General features: G+C 35.7%; 1 protein-coding gene across 6 annotated transcripts in view; it reads right to left on the bottom strand.

The window, feature by feature from the left end:
- The window catches only part of CCDC171 (coiled-coil domain containing 171), a 153562-nt gene that overhangs the window by 93372 nt on the left and 39628 nt on the right, over positions 1–20562 (bottom strand). For all 6 annotated transcript variants that reach the window (XM_071424959.1, XM_071424955.1, XM_071424957.1 and 3 more), the window contains 5 exons: positions 13772–13874; positions 7849–7952; positions 4974–5063; positions 2940–3140; positions 797–964 (listed from right to left, as the gene is read on the bottom strand). In XM_071424959.1, the coding sequence (XP_071281060.1) occupies positions 797–964; positions 2940–3140; positions 4974–5063; positions 7849–7952; positions 13772–13874 (666 nt within the window). The remainder of the gene's footprint in view (positions 1–796; positions 965–2939; positions 3141–4973; positions 5064–7848; positions 7953–13771; positions 13875–20562) is intronic.

Here is a 20562-nt window from a genome sequence, read left to right on the forward strand (position 1 = left end):
CCCCTACTATGTCTTTTAAAAATGTCAGCACAGACAAGTTCTGGAGTTTCTGTACTAGTCTTAGGACTGACCTGATCAATGGAGCCAGAAAATGAACTGAAATTCTAAAGACTGTCATATGTTAGTCTGTGGAGTCAGTTTAATTTATTTAAAAGGAAATCTTTTATTTCCTAAAAATGCAAGGATTTAGGGAGAGAAAGGCCACATAAGCTTACTTGCACCCTGAAAAGTACAGCTCCTCCCTACAGCAAATACTGAAATATTTTATAAAAACTGGTATTTTCTATTTGTGTTACTGACTATAATTCTATAATCCATGAGTTACAATTAAATGAAAAAATACACTGTCATTCTTTCAAATGAAATAATAAACTCTGAATAATAAACATATAATTTAAAGACAATACTCCTTGAGTAAGGGCATTTTGTTTCAGTTTTATGGTAAAATAAAGACTTGCTTTATTAGTGTAAATGATAAGTTCTTTGAATTGCTTCATCAGTAAGATTAATTTATTTTCTTTTAATTAGGTCCCTGTGGCTAATATTGGCTAGTACTATCAGCATGTCCTGCACTGAAAGTGGAGCTTAGAGACTTCATACAGACTTCAGTCACATTTACATGCCCACAGCAATGGCATCAAACTGAGTTGTAGACAAGCCATAATTAATGGTATTGAATTATTAACGTCCAAATTCTTTTTGAAATAAGATGAATGTCAGTCCTTTTTAATGATACTACAACGTGGACAAATGTCACTGAATTAAATAGAGGTAGCTGGTGCCTAAGGACACTTACCTTCTCATTAGCCCTGTTGAGGTCTGAGATCAGGGCATCAACATTCTCCTGCAAGACTACACAAAGCTCAGGCCAAGAGAATCTATCTAGGATGCCTTCTGGTTGTTTTATGAGCACACAGCCTGCTATCAAATGCTGGTATAAGCTATGAAGGAAGGTTAGTTTCTCCTGAAACAAAAGGAGAATTACATATCTGAACAGTGTTAGAATTGAAAGACATGCATCACATGGGCAGTAATACAAACTACATGCAAGTGAAAAAAAGCCCACATAGCTCATTCACAAACCTTTTTCAAAATACCACAATTGCCAATATTTGCAGTCATACATATTGAAGTGACGGTAAGAAAACAGTTTTTACAAAGTGTGTCTATTCAGATGTAAGATATGAATAGTTTATATAAATACAGAACAGTCCTGCTGTTATCACAATGACTATCTGATACAGATAAAAAATTCCATGCTATTAGTATATGCAATTCATTTATTTATGGTAAAACTTTCAGTTATACTCTAACTGTATCCACTTATAACAACTGCAGAGCGTGCAGAAAATTCTCTGATTGGCTTGGCAGCACAAGACACTATTTATACAACTATCAATCTGAAGTCTTTTTTAAATTGTTTTTGTATGGATTATATATGAGACTAAATGGCCAGACAAAATAGGCTTATAGCTTCATGAGTTAAATTCCACAAGCCATGCCTCATTCATTTACACTAATTTTAGTCAGTAATATAATAAATTGATGCAAGTTATAAATAAACTTTAGCAACAATATAATGCTATAGGAATTCCATCCTTAGTGCTTTCAGTACATATATGCAACTTAGCAAGACAACAATAAGACAACAATAGCAAGTTGTACCTCAAAAGTCACAAGGACAAAGTCTGTAAACTATTGCAAAGGTTCCCATTATTTTCCAGGGGCCTTGGTCAAAATTTTCCATTAAGAAATTATGGATGGCCAAGACTGGAAAGTAGGATTGTTCTGAGCTCTTTCCATTACACTTAGGTGTATTTTCTCACAATTATCTCATGGTGCTTTAGGCAATTAAAATAAATTGTAGTTCAGTTTGGTTTAACTTTGTTTCTAACAGATCTACAAATTCCCCAAGGAAAATCCAGTGTGCCACCATCATTACATTTGATGTTTGAGCTGTGATAAAACTAGGACGATAATTATCCATTTGGCATGAGAAACAGGATTCCAAGACCCCAAATCAATTCACACATGTTGAATGCAACCACAGGGTTGTAGACATGCTGACTTTACAATATAGCCAGACTTCTAGTTTCCTCCACTTTAATCATTATCTGATGTGTGTAACAATTCCAGCTGCTTCATGTGGACCCTATTTAAATACCAGACTGTAAAAGAGGTGGAAAGAATGTTTCCTTTTTACTCAGTTGGCATCCATGTCCAAATTTGTGGAAGTAATGAGCTCAATATGCACAACAACTACAAGTATATCCTTGCCCTTGCTAGTATAGAACCACTTTATTGGGCGGAAAAAGCAGCAAAATTAACATCTGTTAATACATATAAGGAGAAAGATAATAGTTCTGAAATAAGACATTGTAGACCCATTCCCGCATATAGCACACTACAATTAGCTAATAGATAAAGGTAAGCATTTCTAGGTTTTGTGGCATGCATGCAAAACTACCTCAATTCCATATTTGCTATCTATCAATTTACATGTGGATCAGTAATTAACACATGATAATGACAATACTACATGTTTCAATTGTAAAACATTTCTGCTAACTTTTAATAAAGAAAGAAAGAAAGAAAGAAAGAAAGAAAGAAAGAAAGAAAGAAAGAAAGAAAGAAAGAAAGAAAGAAAGAAAGAAAGAAAGAAAGAATTGTTCGTCAGGCATAGCTTTTTAAATAAAGTCTGTTTTTCAAAAATTTAAAATACAGGAATGATTAAGCTATTAGTTCTGATACAGAAGAAAGGAGAACCAATATGTCCTGAAATCCTGTAGATATTAAATACATATTTCAAAATACGTATCTTAAAATCATATTTTAGGGATAAATCTGTTAAAACTAAGAGTAACCATCTGATGTATGTAAATGTATAAAGCTGAGATTAAATAAAGACTCTTTGACAGTCATCTTGTCTCTAGTAATACCTCCATATCCTTCTGGTAAGCCCTGGTAAGCTTCTGGATTTCATTTTCAGATTCTGTGGCACGTACTTGCTCTTTCTCCCAGCATTGCTGTACATCCTGTAGTTCCATTTTTAAAGTTTCTATTAAAGTCTCTCTGTCTGCACACTTAGTGTGCAGATAGTTTAACTCTTTCTTGGTATCAGCCATGGTATCCTGAACTTCCTGTAAAACAGAGGAATTTAACAGAAAAGCTGGTATAAATTTTACTCTATAAAATGCTACCTTATTCAAGTGTTCATCACCTGAGGAAAGAAACAGTCATATAACCACATGTATTCACAAGAATCCAGGCTGGGTGGACTTTATCTTTCAAGAATAGAGTTTCAAAATTGACAATAGGCCTCTTGAACAGCTTGCAACTAGACAGATTGGAAATCCATCTCTGACAGGTAAAGGCTCCATGAGACAGTAAACTTCACAGTCCCCTCTACCCCCACAAATGACATGCAGAACACAGGAATGCAACTTATCCTCTGCAGAGTGCAAAGCTCTCAGACCTATTGAAAAGATACATTATTTTCTTAAGTGAATCCCTGATGTGTTAGGGCTGAGTCTGCAAGCAACACAGATGTTGTGCATTGTATTCTTTACATGCAAGATAAAAAGTGAGGACTCTCTTTGGAGGTTGACCATGGGAAATAAGTAATCAGAACTGGTCATAAATACCATTATGTAACAAACACCAAAATCTCACCAGGTAAACATAGAACTTAATACACTATCCCCTCTGAGCCAAAATATGGTGCAGTTACCCTGGATTTCCAGCACTGCTAAAGTTTGCAAAAGGTCAAACTGAAAGCATTGTTTATTTTTCATAAAATCACACCTTCATAGACCATAAAATCATACAAAAGATACCACCAAATTAAACAGAAAATGACAAGCTTTATTCTTCTAAATAGAAACATTAAAATATTAAAGTAATTTTAATTTCTAATAGAAATGCTTTCAGACTTGATCTAGATTTTGATCATCTATACAATATTATTACCAAAAATTTAGAGAGATTGAAAACTGGCATATTGCATAAAAACCAGTACCCTGTGTGTGTAGCAAGCTCAGTTTGTGCATGAAGAATACAAGTATCTCTTGCAAAGGCTGCAAAAATTTTAGGTGACTTAAAAAGGTGCTGTAACAGAAGTAGAATTCCTAAATCTTCTGAACATAAATTAGTAAAGAAAGTTCATAACAGGTGACAACACATCATGTGCAAGTATCCATTAATGTGAAGATTCAATGAATGTTACAGAAAAGCACTGCATAAAACAAAAAGCAGCATATCCTCAGAAGAAGAATCTGAAAAATGCTGTGTTTACACACATTCTATTTTGGCAGTAATACAATACACTGCTAGTTGGGAGATTAAGTTAAAACACAACCTCAGGATTTGCTCACTCCCTTGGCTATTGATTTAACCAGAAAGGACATTACAAAAGAGGTGTCAGCCAAAAACAGGAAAAAAAAAAAAAAAAGTGTTCCAAAACGAAAGGAAAGAGCTCTCAAGTGTTTTTATCTCAGGTAACTTTTACTCCAAGAAATTTTAGGCTGCACTCTTTACAGATGTTAAAGACAACTTGCTGCATCATACGCATCGACCTTTCCGACAAAAATAAACAAAACAATTAACTAAAGAATTGACATTGTTAAAAAAATATACCTTCATATGCATAGAGGTACTTAAATTCTCTTTCCCTTTTTTTGAGAAAAACAGTTAAACAAAAAAGATCACTGATAATGATTTCAATATAAAACAATACCTACAAATTTATCAAGGTATTTTAATTATTTCAGAAGGGCAATCATTGAAATTATGTGCTTTATAGTGATAACCAGGATAAAGCAGCATGGTTTCACACAAACTTGTGAGGTAAACTAGTTTGCTCAACAGACTACAATGATATAAGGACTTACTCTGATAAGAAAAAAGATACTTTTAATCCAGAAAGATACCTTTTGCAAAATGTTCAAATTTTATGCTAACTTCACTAAACCTACCTTCAGGTCTTGTCCTAAAGCACATATTTTCTCCTCAGATACCTCAAGTTCTTTTGTCATCTTTTTACACAAAGCCTTCATTTTCTCAAGCTGCAAAAAATATGAAGGTCAAACAGGCTTTTACAGAAAGGGTGCAATGATCTATTCAATATAATATAAAGGAAGAATTTCGTGTATGAAAGTAAGAAAACAAAATTTATTTCAATTCCTTGAAGAGCTTTTGTACTCCATACAATCCAAATAACATGCCATTACAAAACACTAAATAACCTTTTATAATGATTTAAAATAAAGAGTAGTGGCAGAATCCCAAACTGAGTCCATTCTTACCTATCCTATTAACTCTCAAAATATCTGACAAAAACACAGATTCTGAAATGCACTTGAAAGTGTAGTAAATTCAGATAATGTTCTGGGGAGTGGTTTGAGAAAACACGTTTTCAAGTCAGTGGCCATTTGCAGAAATTGTCCAGCTACAGGCTTGATTCTTTACAGAGCACTGGATAGTACTCACATACTGTAAAAAGCATCAATGTACCACAGAGGCACAGTGACTTTTAGGGTTAAAAGCAAAAGCAGTCTCAGAGATTGCTTAATATGTACTGAGGTACTACCATGTGTACTAGCTTCACTTTCCACTTTCAAAAACAGTGACAACATAACAAAATAATGTGTATCTCTGTTTTTATGATGATGCTGCTAGCGCCTGACATTTAAGGAGCAACTCAGAAACAGAATACCTAATATACAAAATTTATGAATTACATTTAAAATGTTTATTTTTATATTTTGATGTCAGGAGACTTGGCAGAACCCTTAGAAATAATTACAGTAAATTAAAGAATGCTACTGGAATATTTCCAGTCTTTTTATTGGTTTACTAATCTTTTCCCTCTATCCAAACATGTTCTGGTATCTGCACTATACAGAAAGTCAGAAGCTAGTTATCTACAAAACCCAAAACACTTCTACACCTTTCTAGTTTGTTAGCTTGTGTGACTACACAAACTAACCAGATCTTTTAATCAAATGTTTAACACAGTAAGTTAAAGGTGATACATGACAAGTTTACCAGCGTATTTCACGTATACATACAGGTGTACACATACATTAATAAATTCATCAATATGTGGGATCTTGTTGAAAATCTTTTTATAAAGGAAACCACTAAAATTTGCTTACTGTTGTGTTGCTACTAAAACCCTTCCTTACTGTGTATTAAAACAACCTAGTTTTATTGCACAGTGCCCTTCATAGTCCCCTTGTGCATTATTGTATTATTAAAGTTTTATTATTAAACATATCTCACACATAAAAAGCCAAAAGCAGCATTCTCTGTGGGGGTGGGGGTAATCAAGAAGGACAGAGCACTGCCCTTTCTGTGCACCATGAAGGCGCTCAGTGATCTCTGGCTCCATATGACAACTTCAGGGTCAGTCACACACAGTCCTACTGGGAAGTCTTGTGGCAGGTCATCTGTTGGTCCTGCTCTGCTTGCGATTTATTTTCCTTGACAGTTCATTCTTCTTTCTGTCAGAACACTCTCTTTGCTTTCTTAGAAGCCACCCCCTTGGTCTCCCCACTGCTGTCTCTGGCACAGTTTCACAACAAAGCACATCACTAAGCCAAAGCCTGCTGAGTCGACTTTTCAACTGTGCTGCCTATCACGTGATGCTCCTCCTCCCAAATAACAATTCGCTGTGGGTAATATGTTCCTAGTTACTCTGCAGCTTCCAGACTTGGGTCTCAGAAGAGTTTCATAATGACTATACACATCAGTTCTCTTATCTCACTGGGAGAGACTTAACAGTGCTTGCTGTTTAAAAAGTGTAATTGTTACCATGGTCACTTATTCTTGTGCCCCTTGAACAAACTCAAAGGTCTTGTGGGAGACCTTTTTTTTCTCACTAAAGAGGGCAAAGCTAATATAGTTTTCTTTTTTTATTTTTAATTTTTAATTTTTTTTAACCTGTTGAGTGACTAGCTAGACTATGCATTTGTCAAAACAATAGACAAAACCTAGAAATTAAATAAGAGTGCTGGCACCTTACAATCTCATCTCACACCTTGCCTTTCTGTATTTGGCAGTTTTATTCAAAGACTAATCACAAGTTTGTACAAAAAGTTTTAATGGTGCAGTTAACTTCTTTCTACAGCCTTTAAAGCCACAAATTAATAAAACATTTACACCCAAGAGGAGTAATTTAGTCAGACTAGCAAAACACACAAGAAAATAAATGCAAAACTGTAACTTCTCAGTCAGTGATATAAAAGGACTGCATGGAAAACATCTGATTTTTTTTCAAGGGAAAGTCTCCCAAAATTGAAATACTCCCATTATTTTCTTAGATAATGTAAAGACAGTATTCTAACATTTTAATTGAAATTATAGCCAAAAAGCTCCCAAAGAGAATCCATTGAGACACTCTCTTCAGAAAATCATACCAGTTTTAGAAGTACAGGGGAGCATGATCATTCACATGCCTGATAGCAGTGACTAATGAGGCTCAACCATTGTGAATTTAGGAACACTGCAGTATATGCAGCTGCCCTCTTAGATCATTATCTTTTAACTAATATTCTATATATGAATGGCTTGTTATCCTAAATGATTTTTGAAAATAGCCCCAAAAGACTGAACTAGAAAAGCAAATTAAACTAGAAAGACAAAAAACTGTTCTCCCTGTCCCCACAAATGTGAAACTTTACTGTAGGGCAAGCTTAGAGAAATAGTAGCGACAGAGATTTTTTCTTCAGGCATACTTGAAGCTGTCTACTCAACATTCCCACTCTTCTGCCGTTTTTTACAAGCAAAGTGTATGTTCTGCTGCAGGCCAAATGCAATACATATAGAGCCAAACATTGCAAGTGCTACCTCATTAGACGTATCTTCCAGCTTGTTCTGGTAAGCTGTCAAGGTACACCTCAAAGTCTCAATGACAGAGCAGCTCAGAGGTTTATCTTTGTCCTCACAAGTGCCTGAAGGAAAACACAGAACAAAAATTAAGCCTTAAAGCCACAGAGAGAAAATTACTCACCCTGGATGTGAGGTATTAGAATTAGTTAGGGCTTCAGTGACAATACAGAACCACTGAAGAGCAGCTTTGTTTGCCATGAGAGATACAGCTGTATAGCCATGCTTTCACAGCAAATAGAGCTAAAAGACATCTGTATAAAAGCTTTAATAGAAGATACAGAACTGTAAATTTTGGATTACATTTATATCTAATGCATTTGGTATGCAGTCTCACATATTATTTCTACTGTAGTCAAACCTGTGTCATTCAGACAAGCCAACTTTGAAACCACACAATTATATACTTTGAAAAACATGTTGTCTGAAAGTTAAGAATGTTACACTTTTCCTGACATTATTTTGCTGTTGTGACTAAGCATGCATATAGTAATGCAGTACTTCATTTACTCAAAGCCTTACTGAGCCAAAGATCATATGATTATGTTATGTTTGGAGAGGACTTAATAACATTTTAAATTATATTCAATTTTATTCTGAAGGAAATGACAAAAAAAAATATTATCTGTCTGTAGGGTCCTATATAACAGTTCAATTATAAATCTGATATATCCATTATATACACACTAAACTTATTTATTAAACTTTTAGATTGAGACTTCTGATCTTGTTGCCTTAACTGGGGACATATGAACAAGTCTGACCATTCCAAAGTGCATAGAACAATGTGCCAAGAAAGCAAAACAACACTGTATTGATCGAGAGGTCACAAGATGTCAGCTGATACTCAGTTTCCAAGAACAAACTTCTCTTTTTTCCTGGTGTTACACCACAATACTAGGTTATTGACAGACCATTCCTCTCAGCATTATTTATATTCTTAGAAAAAAACATTTATCACTTACTGTGTGGCAAATTATAGTATCAACATTTCAACAATTTTTAACATGTTCTATTAGGAAAACTATCTTTACCAACTATAATAGCAGACTTATTTTCCAAAAGTGAAAATATCTGTGGGATTTTAAATCCAGGAAGGCTAAATCATCATAATTCCCAGTACAACTAAATAATGATAGAGGTACTTATCACCAGTGTCACTAAGCAATTTACACAGAGTGACTCATGAAGTCAAATCGGGTGCTAAAGCCTGAGACTTTTCTTTGGCTCTCCATAAAACTTTATCAGAGGAGGTCCACTTACATACTTGCAGGGCATTTAAAAAATATTCTATAATTTGTGTCATCTAAGAAGCATGACATTCTACTACGGCATCATATAAAAATAATTGAATTCCTCTTGTAGGCTACACATAATATACCAATAGAACTCAGTGGAAAACTTACTTAAGTGGAGAAGTCAGAATGTATTGCCAACTGGTGTTTACAAAACTCTTTCAATTAGTTAGCCTCTTCTCTCCTGACTTTTGATAATACCAGAAAGCATAAAGTGCTGTTCCAGCAGGACTAGGTGTTACAGTCGAAGTCCCACCTATTCAAAGCAACACATATTTGCTAGATTGCTTTCAGTAGCAGGAGCAAGATCGGCTCTACAGCACACCCATCCCAGTGACTGAACTCTATCCTATCAGTGACTCCACCTACTTACCACAGTTTCTAAAAGTCTGTAGAGTCAGGAAAAAAACAAGAGTTCCTTAATGACACTTCAAAACCCTGTGAATCCTAGAGATATCCCAAACAACAGTGTTATGCTTAAAACCAACCTAAGAAGAATTAATAAAATTGGACCTCTTTTGAGAAGATTTCACATTGAAGAAAGTGCAAAGTGTGACCTTACGATAATTTTTATCACATAACCACAGCTATAGCTATGCAGAGAGCTCCAGTCCAATCTTCTCATTTACAAGACCAACCTCTCACTACTACCCATTGTAGGAACATTCTGCGTTGATCTTGTGGCACAAAAATAAATAGACACTATTTTTTCATACTTGTAGCTCTAGCAAAGTGGTAATGCACAATTCTCATTCAGTTCAAAACAATACGTATAAAGTCAATCCAAGAGTTATCTTCCATACCATAGGTTTTGTCAAACTGTCTAAATAAAGTATTTTCATATTTTAAGTCCCAACCTGCAATGATGTTATTAATGTCATGTTTGCCAAAATTAGAATTTTTAGTAAACTTTTCATGCTGTCATTCCTTCCCTTTGCTGTAACTCTATTTCTAGGCAGCTCAATCTGCCAATAGAAATACTGATTCAGCCTACCAGCTGAAAATGGACCTGTGGCTTTAATGCTGCCCAAATGTTGTCTAACTTCATACAACTGTGCAGGAGACATGCAGCATAATCCAAATGCACTCTGTTGTGGCAGAAGCACAATGTCAGCAATGAGATAAAAAACCCAACCCAGTACTTGAAGTGTGCACCTAGTACTGCCCAAGAGTTTGAGAGAAGAATTTGGGGAAAATGCCAAGTTCCTTTCGAGTCTTACAGAAGTATACAAGTGAATAAACTCTTAAATCTTCTGTTTCAGACTTTCTCCTAGCTGTACTGGGCCAAGGGTAGGAAAAGAGATAATTTTCTTCAGAACAGTTCATATGGTGCTGTGTTTTAGATTTTTGACCAAAAAAAAAGTGATGCCAACTCAAAGCAGCTAACACTCCTAGGACTTTGCACCCATTTCGCCTTTACTATGACCACAATTACTTTTTTCTGGAACACAAAGCCTCTTAAGAATATACCCTATTGCTGAATAACTGCACAATGCAATAAACTGAAAAGATACAAAATGAATTCATGCAAATGAACCAATGAGAATAACAATGCTCTGGAAAATATATAAAGGTCACTGGAAAAGGAGAAAACATGGATTTTTGCTTGTTATTTTGACATGCATAAAGGAAAAAAAAGCTTTCTAAAACTATTTAGGTTTTAATCTGCATTGGGTTTGCATGGGCTGGTTTTTGATGGTGGGGGGTCTTCAGGGGTGGCTTCTGTGAGAAGCTGCTAGAAGCTTCCACCATGTCCAGCAGAGTCAATCCCTCGTGGCTCCAAAGATAGACATGCTGCTGGCTGCTGTAATTGTCACTACAGAGAAGGAGGAATGAGAACAACTGAGAAGAACAACTCTGCAGACAGCAAGTGGAGAAGAAGGGACAGGAGGTGCTCCAGGCACCGGAGCCCACGTTCCTCTGCAGGCTGTGGTGCAGCCCATGGGGAAGCAGCTGTGCCCATGCAGGGCCACAGGGACGCAGAGATCCACCCACAGCCCGTGGAGGAGCCCCACACTGGAGCAGGCAGATACCTTGGAGGAGGCTGTGATCCTGTGGGAGGCCTGTGGAGAGAGAGCTCCTGCTGCCAGGCTGGAGCAGCCTGTCCTTGGAGCACTGCACCCCACGGAAGAGTGACCCAGGCTGCGGCACTTTTGGGAGAACTGTTGCCTGTGGGATGGACTCACGTTGCAGCAGTTTGGAGGCAGCTGTTGCTGATGAGATGGAGCCACGTTGGAGAAGCTCTCAGTGAACTGTTTGCTGTGGGAGGGACCCTGCAGTGCAGCAGGGGAAGGACTCCCTCTCCCTGAGCAGCAGGAGAAGCCACAGGTGATGAACTGATGTAACACCCATTCCCTGTCTCCTTGTGACAGCTGGGTAGGAGGTACAGCTGGCAAAGGAGGTAGAGGGAGGGATGGGGGGAAGGTGTTTTTAAAAGGTGGTTTTTAAAGGGTTTGTTTTACTTCTCTTTATCCTACTCTGATTTTCTTTGTAGTAAGTTCATATCTGTAAGTTAAGCCTGTTTTGCCTGTGATGGTATTTGATGAGTGAACTCTCCTGGTCCTAACCATGAACCCTACATTAAATTTCCTCTCCTCTCCTCTGTCCAGCTGCAGAAGTTAGCAGCTTTCATAGGTGCCTGGCATCGGCCCACATCAACTGGGCCAATGATCAATACTATCAATAAAAATATAGTATTATCTTCTCTTTACTGTATAGCTTAATAATCATAGACTGATCAGCACTTGAATTAAGGGGCTGAATCTTTAGTGTTGGATCTTTAATACTGACAGATTTTTAAGTAGATCTCTCAACCCCTTGAGTTCAATGTTGACCACGAGAACAAGAAAGATTTCCCTATCAGCTGTGGCTAATGTAGCCCCTCATCTGGTAATTAGACTACAAAGATTTATTTAAGATTTTTACTTTTATTGGCACACAGGTATTCCCATTTCAAATATAATAACAATTTTTTAAAAATTTGAATAAATGATATTAAATACAAAATGTTGTAAGTACACCGCAGTGATAATATAATAATGCAAAGCATCAAAAATTAAGTTTCAAACTTAAAAGCATAGCAAATACGTAGGACAAAAGTCTTAGTCAATGTCTATTCTAATATTAAAAAACTGGAATTGACTGTAAGGACTCAGGCGATCCACTGCAAAACTAAATTCAACTATCTGCCTCAAGTGCCTCTTCACAGATCCTAAAGCTTGAAAAAAAGATCTATTTAAATTAGTTTAAAAGTTTACCTCAGACAAAGCAAATGAATACTGAAGGTACTGTTATTAAATTTCTAATATTATACAAAACAAGTTAAAGCTGTTCTTAGCAAGGCTTACCATCCAAAAGACAATTGCTGCTTTGGAAATTGCACTTACTTACTTAAGTAACTCCCCCCAGATTTACTCAAGTCCTTTTGAGCATGTGGAACTTTGCAAAACTGTAGAAAACCTACAGTCTTAAAGAGCGTTTCAACTGTAAACCTAGAGGTATTATCACGGTAATCACATTTATAATTACAGAACAAAACTGATACCAGTCCCAAACAATGAAGCATATAGCCTATGCAAGGAAATCAATGCATGGCAGAATCCAAGCTTACCTTTTAAGGATAAGAGAAATCCCAAGAAGTTGTTTCTTTATTGAAATTCAGTATCACCAGGCCCTAAAAAAACCCATTTGTGAAGATACAAAAAAATGTATCTTCATTCTATTTTTAGCAACCATTTATGTCTATTGTTTCGAAAAAGTGCCAGAAGGTATCATGATATACATAAAACAAACCCATTTGCTCTGTAAGCTCCATTTTATTTGTTTTCTTCCTGTTTACTTTCACTGTAAATTGGAAGCATTTTGTGTCTAGTATGCAATTTTTCTAACAGGAATTAAGTTTTAAATTAATTTTTTTTTAAATGTTCAATTTTCAGCTTTAAAAAAATCACTAGCTTGACATTAAAGTTCAGCTTGTTTATATTAGCCACGATTTCAAATTTCTAACCAGGCAGCAGACTTTGTTAAGCCTGATACAATACTTATATATAAAGCCAGGTAGCAGAGTGACAACCACTGAATTACAATTACTTTTAATGAAGAAAGGGAAATATTTCTTCTGTATCAGATTAAATGAATGCAACAGTACATGTCCACAATCAACTGCAAAAAGTATTGTGTGTTGCATCATGTGTCCTACACAACCTTTTTGAATATATGACCTTTAAGTTGCTGAAGGTTGCCTCAGAATTTGGCTCAGTTCAGGCAAAACATCTGTTCCCTTTGCAGGTATACTGTAAGGACTTTTTTCTCAGTTGGATTTAGAGCACAGCAAGTGAGCCCTTTTCTGACCGATCATATACACCCCAGCATTTGTAAATCAAGCTCTGGGCTGACAACAGCAGGTCCACAATCCGTCACCCTTTCTCAGCTAGCAAGGCCATTTGACTGCTGTGAGAACTGCTCTTATCATGTCATCAAATCAAAGCATGTTGAGAAGAGGGAATGCAAGAGGCATCTGCAGAATTCCCACAATGTAGTGACTTTGGAACATTGACAGATGCATCTGTCATTTTATACCTTCAACTAACCTGCTGTCCGCTGGCCTGACATAGCAAAGCTGTCCAAAAGTAACTCCAGCTCTCTCATGTTGTTTTCATACGTCTCTGTTAGAAAGACCTGGTGTTTCTTGGCCTTTATTTGACAGGAGGAACAGACAAGACAAGAGGGGGTGGGGAAAAACACATTAAAATAAGTAAACTGAATTTTTAAATTTCCTTTTTAAATTTAAATTTCTACTGTATTTCTTTTTATGTCTTTTCTCAAGCCAAGAGACCTAGCATGACATAAGAAATAAGAACCTTGTAACACACAACATAAAACTAAAGGATTTCAAAAGCAAAACAAAAGATGGTTGTACAAAAACTTAGTCTTCATAATCTTCTGCTTTAAAAGTATCTTAATGGACACTAAATTCTGCCCATCTATGCAAGCAGTGAAATCTATTGTTACATCCTACAAGGGCATCCAGAAAGACACCCAACTACTGGCAGACAGGCTAGAAATCCATGATTTGGCACTCAGTCAAATCCCACACCTATTCTCATTGCAAACCCTGCCTACTTCAATTGTTAATATGTTCCATACTAGACAGGGATTTCTTCAATACCAAAACCTCATCCTTGTGCATGGAACATAAAACTACAGAGTTCTTAGCCCCTATCACCGAATCTTCTTAAAGAAAGCTGTTCACTAAATGCAGTCTATTGTTCAAATCAAGACACCAAATTTTTTGAGGTCAGAAAAGTTCTACAGCAGATTTTTTATATCACTACAACAGAAAGACTGTACCAAATCATCCCTTCAATTTATATCTGATAACTTGCAGTTTTTAAAGACATGTGTCCATAACCATAACTCCAGACAAGACCAAGGTCTTTTTGAGTATATGGAGTTTTGACTTCTCAAGGAAATGTCTGATTTTAGCTGCTGACTGACTGACAAAAATTCAGCAATTCAGAAAACCTAAAAGAAAGCCAACCATCCCTCCATCCCTGCTCAAGAGGAAACTATATTTAAATAACTTCACAATTTTCTTATGACAAAGGTTATGGTCAAAGATGTCTCATGACTTCTAACTGTTTATTTCTAAATTCTAAATTGTAACACATATTTGTGTAATTTCCATTTCTACTTGGTAATGGAAAGTTAACCTTTTTTACTGAGCAAAATTCTACTGTTTTCTATCATATCTAGAGACTGTTGCTTTAGTTATGCTTCATTGCATGTCAAAGAACCCAGGCAATTTCTTATGTGTGGGAAACATCCTCCCCAGGAAAACTGCTACATACTGGTAGCATATAACTGTCAGGACTAAAAAAACAAGAAATGCATTTAATTCTCTGCAGTGTTCCCTACTATTCAGTTTAAATATTTTATAAATTTGCTTTACTCTTTCAATTTTAATTATATGTACTGTATATCAACTAATATATTATTCATATGTGTATTTCAGTGTTAGGTCCCCTGTAGCATTTACATGCTTTTCCTTGTGTGAAAGTTTGTACTACACTTCATAAAGAATTTCCAAATCATTTCTATATATTGAAAAATAACCAAGGTTTAATTCCTTCGCCATAAAATTATCTATATAAATAGAACTTGTAAAGTTGAGATCCGGTAAAAATATTTTAGGGGATGCAAGCACAATAAAGTATTTCACTCTTGTGTACTGACATCATCTCAGAGATCTCACAAATTAAAAATAAGGAAATAAAATAATATGAAAACATCACAATAAAATAAATGTTGTTTTTACATAAAATACTCCAATACAAAAAAGGTGAGACTAAATCTTCCCAGAAAAACATTTTCTATGGAAAAGTAAAATGTGAGAATTTTTTTCAATCTTCTCATCCAATTTTTCCAGTTTGTTTAGTTAATTTACCATAATTTAGTCAGTGTGTTCCAGTCTATTCAGCCTTCACCACTTCTCTATGCTTTATTTGCTAACTGCATCTATACTTCAAGTCGATTTTAGTCCCTTTTTCAACAGCAATAAAGATCAAAAGGAAATTACTTACACTAGCCAGTCTCTCTACACCTGAACTGCAAAATATTTAGTATCTTTCCTTTCTAACGTCTATTTTCAATCACTGTCCCCATTATCAGAAATTTAAGGAAAAACTGCCGTAAATTACACTGCTAAAAATCCAGGCACAATCCAAAAGGATCTATTATTGATCTGATTTCTTATGTCTCACTGACAGGTATCTAATAACAACATATACAGTCATAAAATCTTGAATTTAAGCTGACAGAACCTGTGGAGGTCATCTAGTCCTACTCCCCACTCACAGCACAGTATGGTCGAAGTCAGGTTAGGCAGCTCTGAACCTTGTTCTGTCAAGTTTTGAGTATCTTCAAAGATGACATTTCAACAAACCCTCCAGGCAACTTGTTCCAATATCTCACAATCTGCATTGTGAAGTTTTTTGTTTTCCCCTTACAGATAATTATAACTTTCCTGTTTTCTCTTCTACTTCTAATGGACAGATCTAAGGAGAGTGTACCTCCATCTTCTCCACAAGTATCCACTTGATAGTTTACAGCAGTAGCTATTATCTCCTTAGTTTTCTTCAGTCTGAACAAACACAGGGAGTATGCATAATGCTTTACTTTGAAAAGGAAAATGGAGTGTACAAGTATAGAGTCAAACACAATCAATTGCAGCTGACAGATTCAGCTGTTCCAGGAGATGTGATTACAATCCTTCTCAACAACTCCATCCATCAACATATTTTGCCATTCCTGTAGAACTACTGGAGAAGTACAGGTGTAATTGTTTCCTAGGTTATTTCAAAAGGGAAATCAGTTGACAAGAAAACTGCTAAAGCCTTTACATAAGGAGAGTTAGCTTCACAGATCACATTAGTAAACAGGTGGAAGAATAGTTAAAAACTCAATTAAAATTTGTAAGTCTTCTGCTGACTTTGTTGACTTCCTCTACACCTGAATGGACCATTCTTGACCTAGACAGTGATCCTTGAAAACAACCTTGAAAATCAAAGGTGAGGTCTGTATGGATATGCAGGGGACGCCAGGGGACTCCTGACCAAGTATTAATAGGAAGCATAAAGAAGATTGTTCAGACATACTAAACTTGGAAAAATACAGATACATCACTAAAGCCTAGAGGGATATCTTTAGGGATGCCAAAATCCACCTAAAGTTGAATTTGATGTGGGATATGAAGAGCAACAGTAAAAGATTTCTTAAGTACACCACCTCCAAAAGAAGGACTAGGCAAAATGTGGCCCATTGCTGATGAGGCAGTGATCTGGTGACTAGGAGAGAGAAAGGGCCTTCTCATTGCTTTTTTTCACCTCAGTCTTCACTCAAAGAACCTGCCTTTGGGAATTCCAGGTGCCTAAGATGAGTGAAATTTCCATGAACACTTGAGATTTTAAAATTCTCAACACATACTAGTATTTCCCATAGCCCCTAATGACAAGTCCCCTTTTCCCAATATATTCCAAACTGAAGGCTGAAACCTAATAACATGGAAGAAAAATCATACTTCCTGAACCCAGAACATATGCTGAATTTTACCATATAAAATGCTTCCTTGAAACAAACTTCATATCCTTAAAAAAGGTTCCTATTATAATAAAACAACTCTTGAGGACAAAAACCTTTTAGTAGAAAATGTGCTTGGCAACATATTAATTTAATCACCAATTTCAAAACAAAATTAAACTTTTAAAGAAATTAAAGAGAAGCTAAGCATTTTTCATTTAAAATACTGTAAACTCCAATGAGGAAAAAATCTTTTTTCCAAATACTTTCTATCCTTATCTGTAAGGATAACTTGAACTATTCTGAAAACTGACTGCTTATAAAATTCTTCCATTCACTGTCAGACTTGTGTTAATCTTCCAGAAAGGTATTTTTATTTATCTGGACAAGTTCCTACTAGCTTGATTGTAGACATGTTTTCCTTAACCATCAGTATTTGATTTTTGTTCCTGTTCCCACACAGAAATGATGTCCCATTGTTTTTGCAGCATTTTGCAAAAGCCATGGTTAACTAAAATAAATGTGAACTCTATACACAGTTCCAGGACAGCCCACAGAACCTGATGCTGCAAGTGTGAATCTGTATCTCAAGGTCAATAACTTTATTTTTCATGTGGGCAGGACTTTGAGGCCTTGCCTTAACAAAACCACTGCAGTAGTAAGCAGGGAGTTAGGGTCCAGATGTACAATGAACTGCCTTAACTCCTGAGAAATTTTCTCTACTTTGTCTGCAGTCACAAGGGGTTCCTAGGGAGGGTCTCTTTCACGTGGACTAATTAACCCACTCAGTCTGTAGTACAAGTTCCAGCTGGTGATGGCAGAGTAAGAGCCAAATCCAGAACTATCCACATAGCCACCAAGGAACAGCATGTTCAGATATGCCTAGAAAAGTGCTTATGTAAATTCTTTACAAAAGTATCAGAATGGTTACCAGGCATGACCTTGGGGGCAGCAAATCAAAGCATTTACAGAAATACAAAAGACTGCTCCACAGTTCACAAAACACAGATTTTACTCAAGTGACGCTCTGTAAAGCAGAAAATGGCACAAATTTTTCAGCAAACAGGCATAACTTGTATTATAAAAAACAAAATGAAACCATCACTGGCAAACTCTCTCCTTAGGCTTTTATTTATTTTTGCTCAAGTTCTCAAACTATTGAATACTTTTACTTTCTTATATCTGGAATATTCAAAAATCTCTAGAAGAGTCTGGCTATGTATAAGTTAAATAGAATCTCAAGAAATTTCGTATCTCAGTCTTACAAATTAATCAAAATGCTCAAGTTTTATTGAAATCCTTCTTGTGCCTCCCAAAAAAAGAGATTTGTAACAATTTTTGCTGGGAGAGAATGTTACGAAGTATCTCCTTGGGTCTTGAGATTTATTTTTTTGTCCAAGTCAGAGAAAATTTTTTGAGAACTGCAACTAAATTTTTGATGCCTGTCTTCCAACACCAGGACATCACAGCTTGAGTGACCTCTGCACCTTCAAAATAAATTTAAAAAGTGGTTTGTTTGCAGAAGATCATTTAAGCATATGCTTCGGACTAACTAGTCTTCTTACATTAGGACAATAATAGAAGTAACAGCTGGGAAGAAAAACTCTCCACCTGTGTTAAGGCAAGAAAAAAACAATCAACATAAAACAACCCTTAACAATTAATGCACAAAATTAAAGAAGAGTGTGTATCATGACTGGGATATTATTTTAAACTGAAATAAACTGTCCACATCTAACTGTGCCTAGATGACATTTTCATGTTTGCCACTGTGTATCAGTTTCTATTCCACAGAAGTTGTAGAACAGAATCATAATCCTCAGGGTCCTTCATGGTCTGTTAAATTAATGCCTAGGCAACTTCTGCTAAAGAACAATGCTTAATGTGTACATCCTGGAACTAGATTCTCAAATATTTCTATACTGACATTCAGTGTATGATAACCTACAAGGCGTTTATGGGCAGCTGAGATGCAAACATCACTTCAGGTGTGGCTGTAAAAGAAAGATTTACATGCCATGGGGAAAACCACAAGCTGTGTGCAATCTATTACACAACTTACATACAAATTATGCTATTTCTGATAGAATCTGTTAAAAGGAGTGGAAATAAATACACCTTACAAATTAAAGGAATCAATACTAAGACACAGTATTTTAATTATTTCACTTTCCTAATATGCATTCTGAGGAACTGACAAGTTTCCCAAATTTCAATTTGCATTTCTCATAAAATAAAGGTTTAACATCTCCTGCTTGTCCCATGCTAAAATCATCCACTACTAGGTACTAGAAATGTAAATATCCTGAGTAACTTAAAACTTCTAAAGATAACTCTTGTTCTTTCCATGAGGCAGGAATACAGCTGGGGCTGTTTCAATTTAAACAAAGTGTTAAATCACAATGGCTATTCTAAATTCCTCTTCTTGAATCTAAAAATTTCTAGAAACTCTAGCTAGATAATTATGAGCTTGAGATCAATTTCCTGAAGTACACATAATGCAAATATTGAGAGCTTTCTCATGCTGAGCATTCATTAGAAATTTTGTTTGATAGTAACAGATCCTATCACATTTGACCCATGCAAGTTTCTGGCAAACTTCTGCAACATGCTGGTATTTAAAATTACAAGCAGAGTAACTACTTTACTGTACATTCAACTGATCCATTAAGGAAAAAAACCAACTTTTTCATATAAAGTTTCAAAATCATGTACTTTGTGTATCTTACAAATATTTTTCAAATGAACACATTAATTTGTATGTTAACAGTACCGTGAGAAACCAACTTAAGATTACCAGACTGAAGTGGAAAAGATGTATTCAGGATGTCAATAATAGTACAAAATAAAAGGAAGTAATTAACAGATCAAGAAAGCAGGATGTGGAAATAAAGGGAAAAGAACACACTGACAATTTCACATGATTTTAGTATAAATAAAGGGAAGCCTAATAACAGTATACTGAGTGTTATTTATACCTAGCTTCTACGATAGCCTCCTGTTTTTTATTTTGGGAAGAAAAATAACAAAAAAGCTGCGTATACTGAGTAAACAAGACCACACACAGGCTCTCCTGCTTCCCAATCAAATACGAAAGTCTTCAGGAAAAATACAAGGCCATCCAAGGTGATAAAAATCTAATCCCACAGGGGACCACTAATACAACTCTTCAGAAAATGAGTATTTTTATTACCTCTTCAAGACAGTCTTGTGGCTTGAAATCATTCCAGTAAAGCAATTAAAACAACCTTCTATATGAATAAGACAGTTCTTTCAAGTGGGGCAATCTATTGCTTTTACTTTC

This window comes from Agelaius tricolor, unplaced genomic scaffold, assembly GCF_023055355.1.
Source record: "Agelaius tricolor isolate 1412-34295 unplaced genomic scaffold, bAgeTri1.0.p SCAF_4, whole genome shotgun sequence".
In the NCBI taxonomy this organism is placed as follows: domain Eukaryota; kingdom Metazoa; phylum Chordata; class Aves; order Passeriformes; family Icteridae; genus Agelaius; species Agelaius tricolor.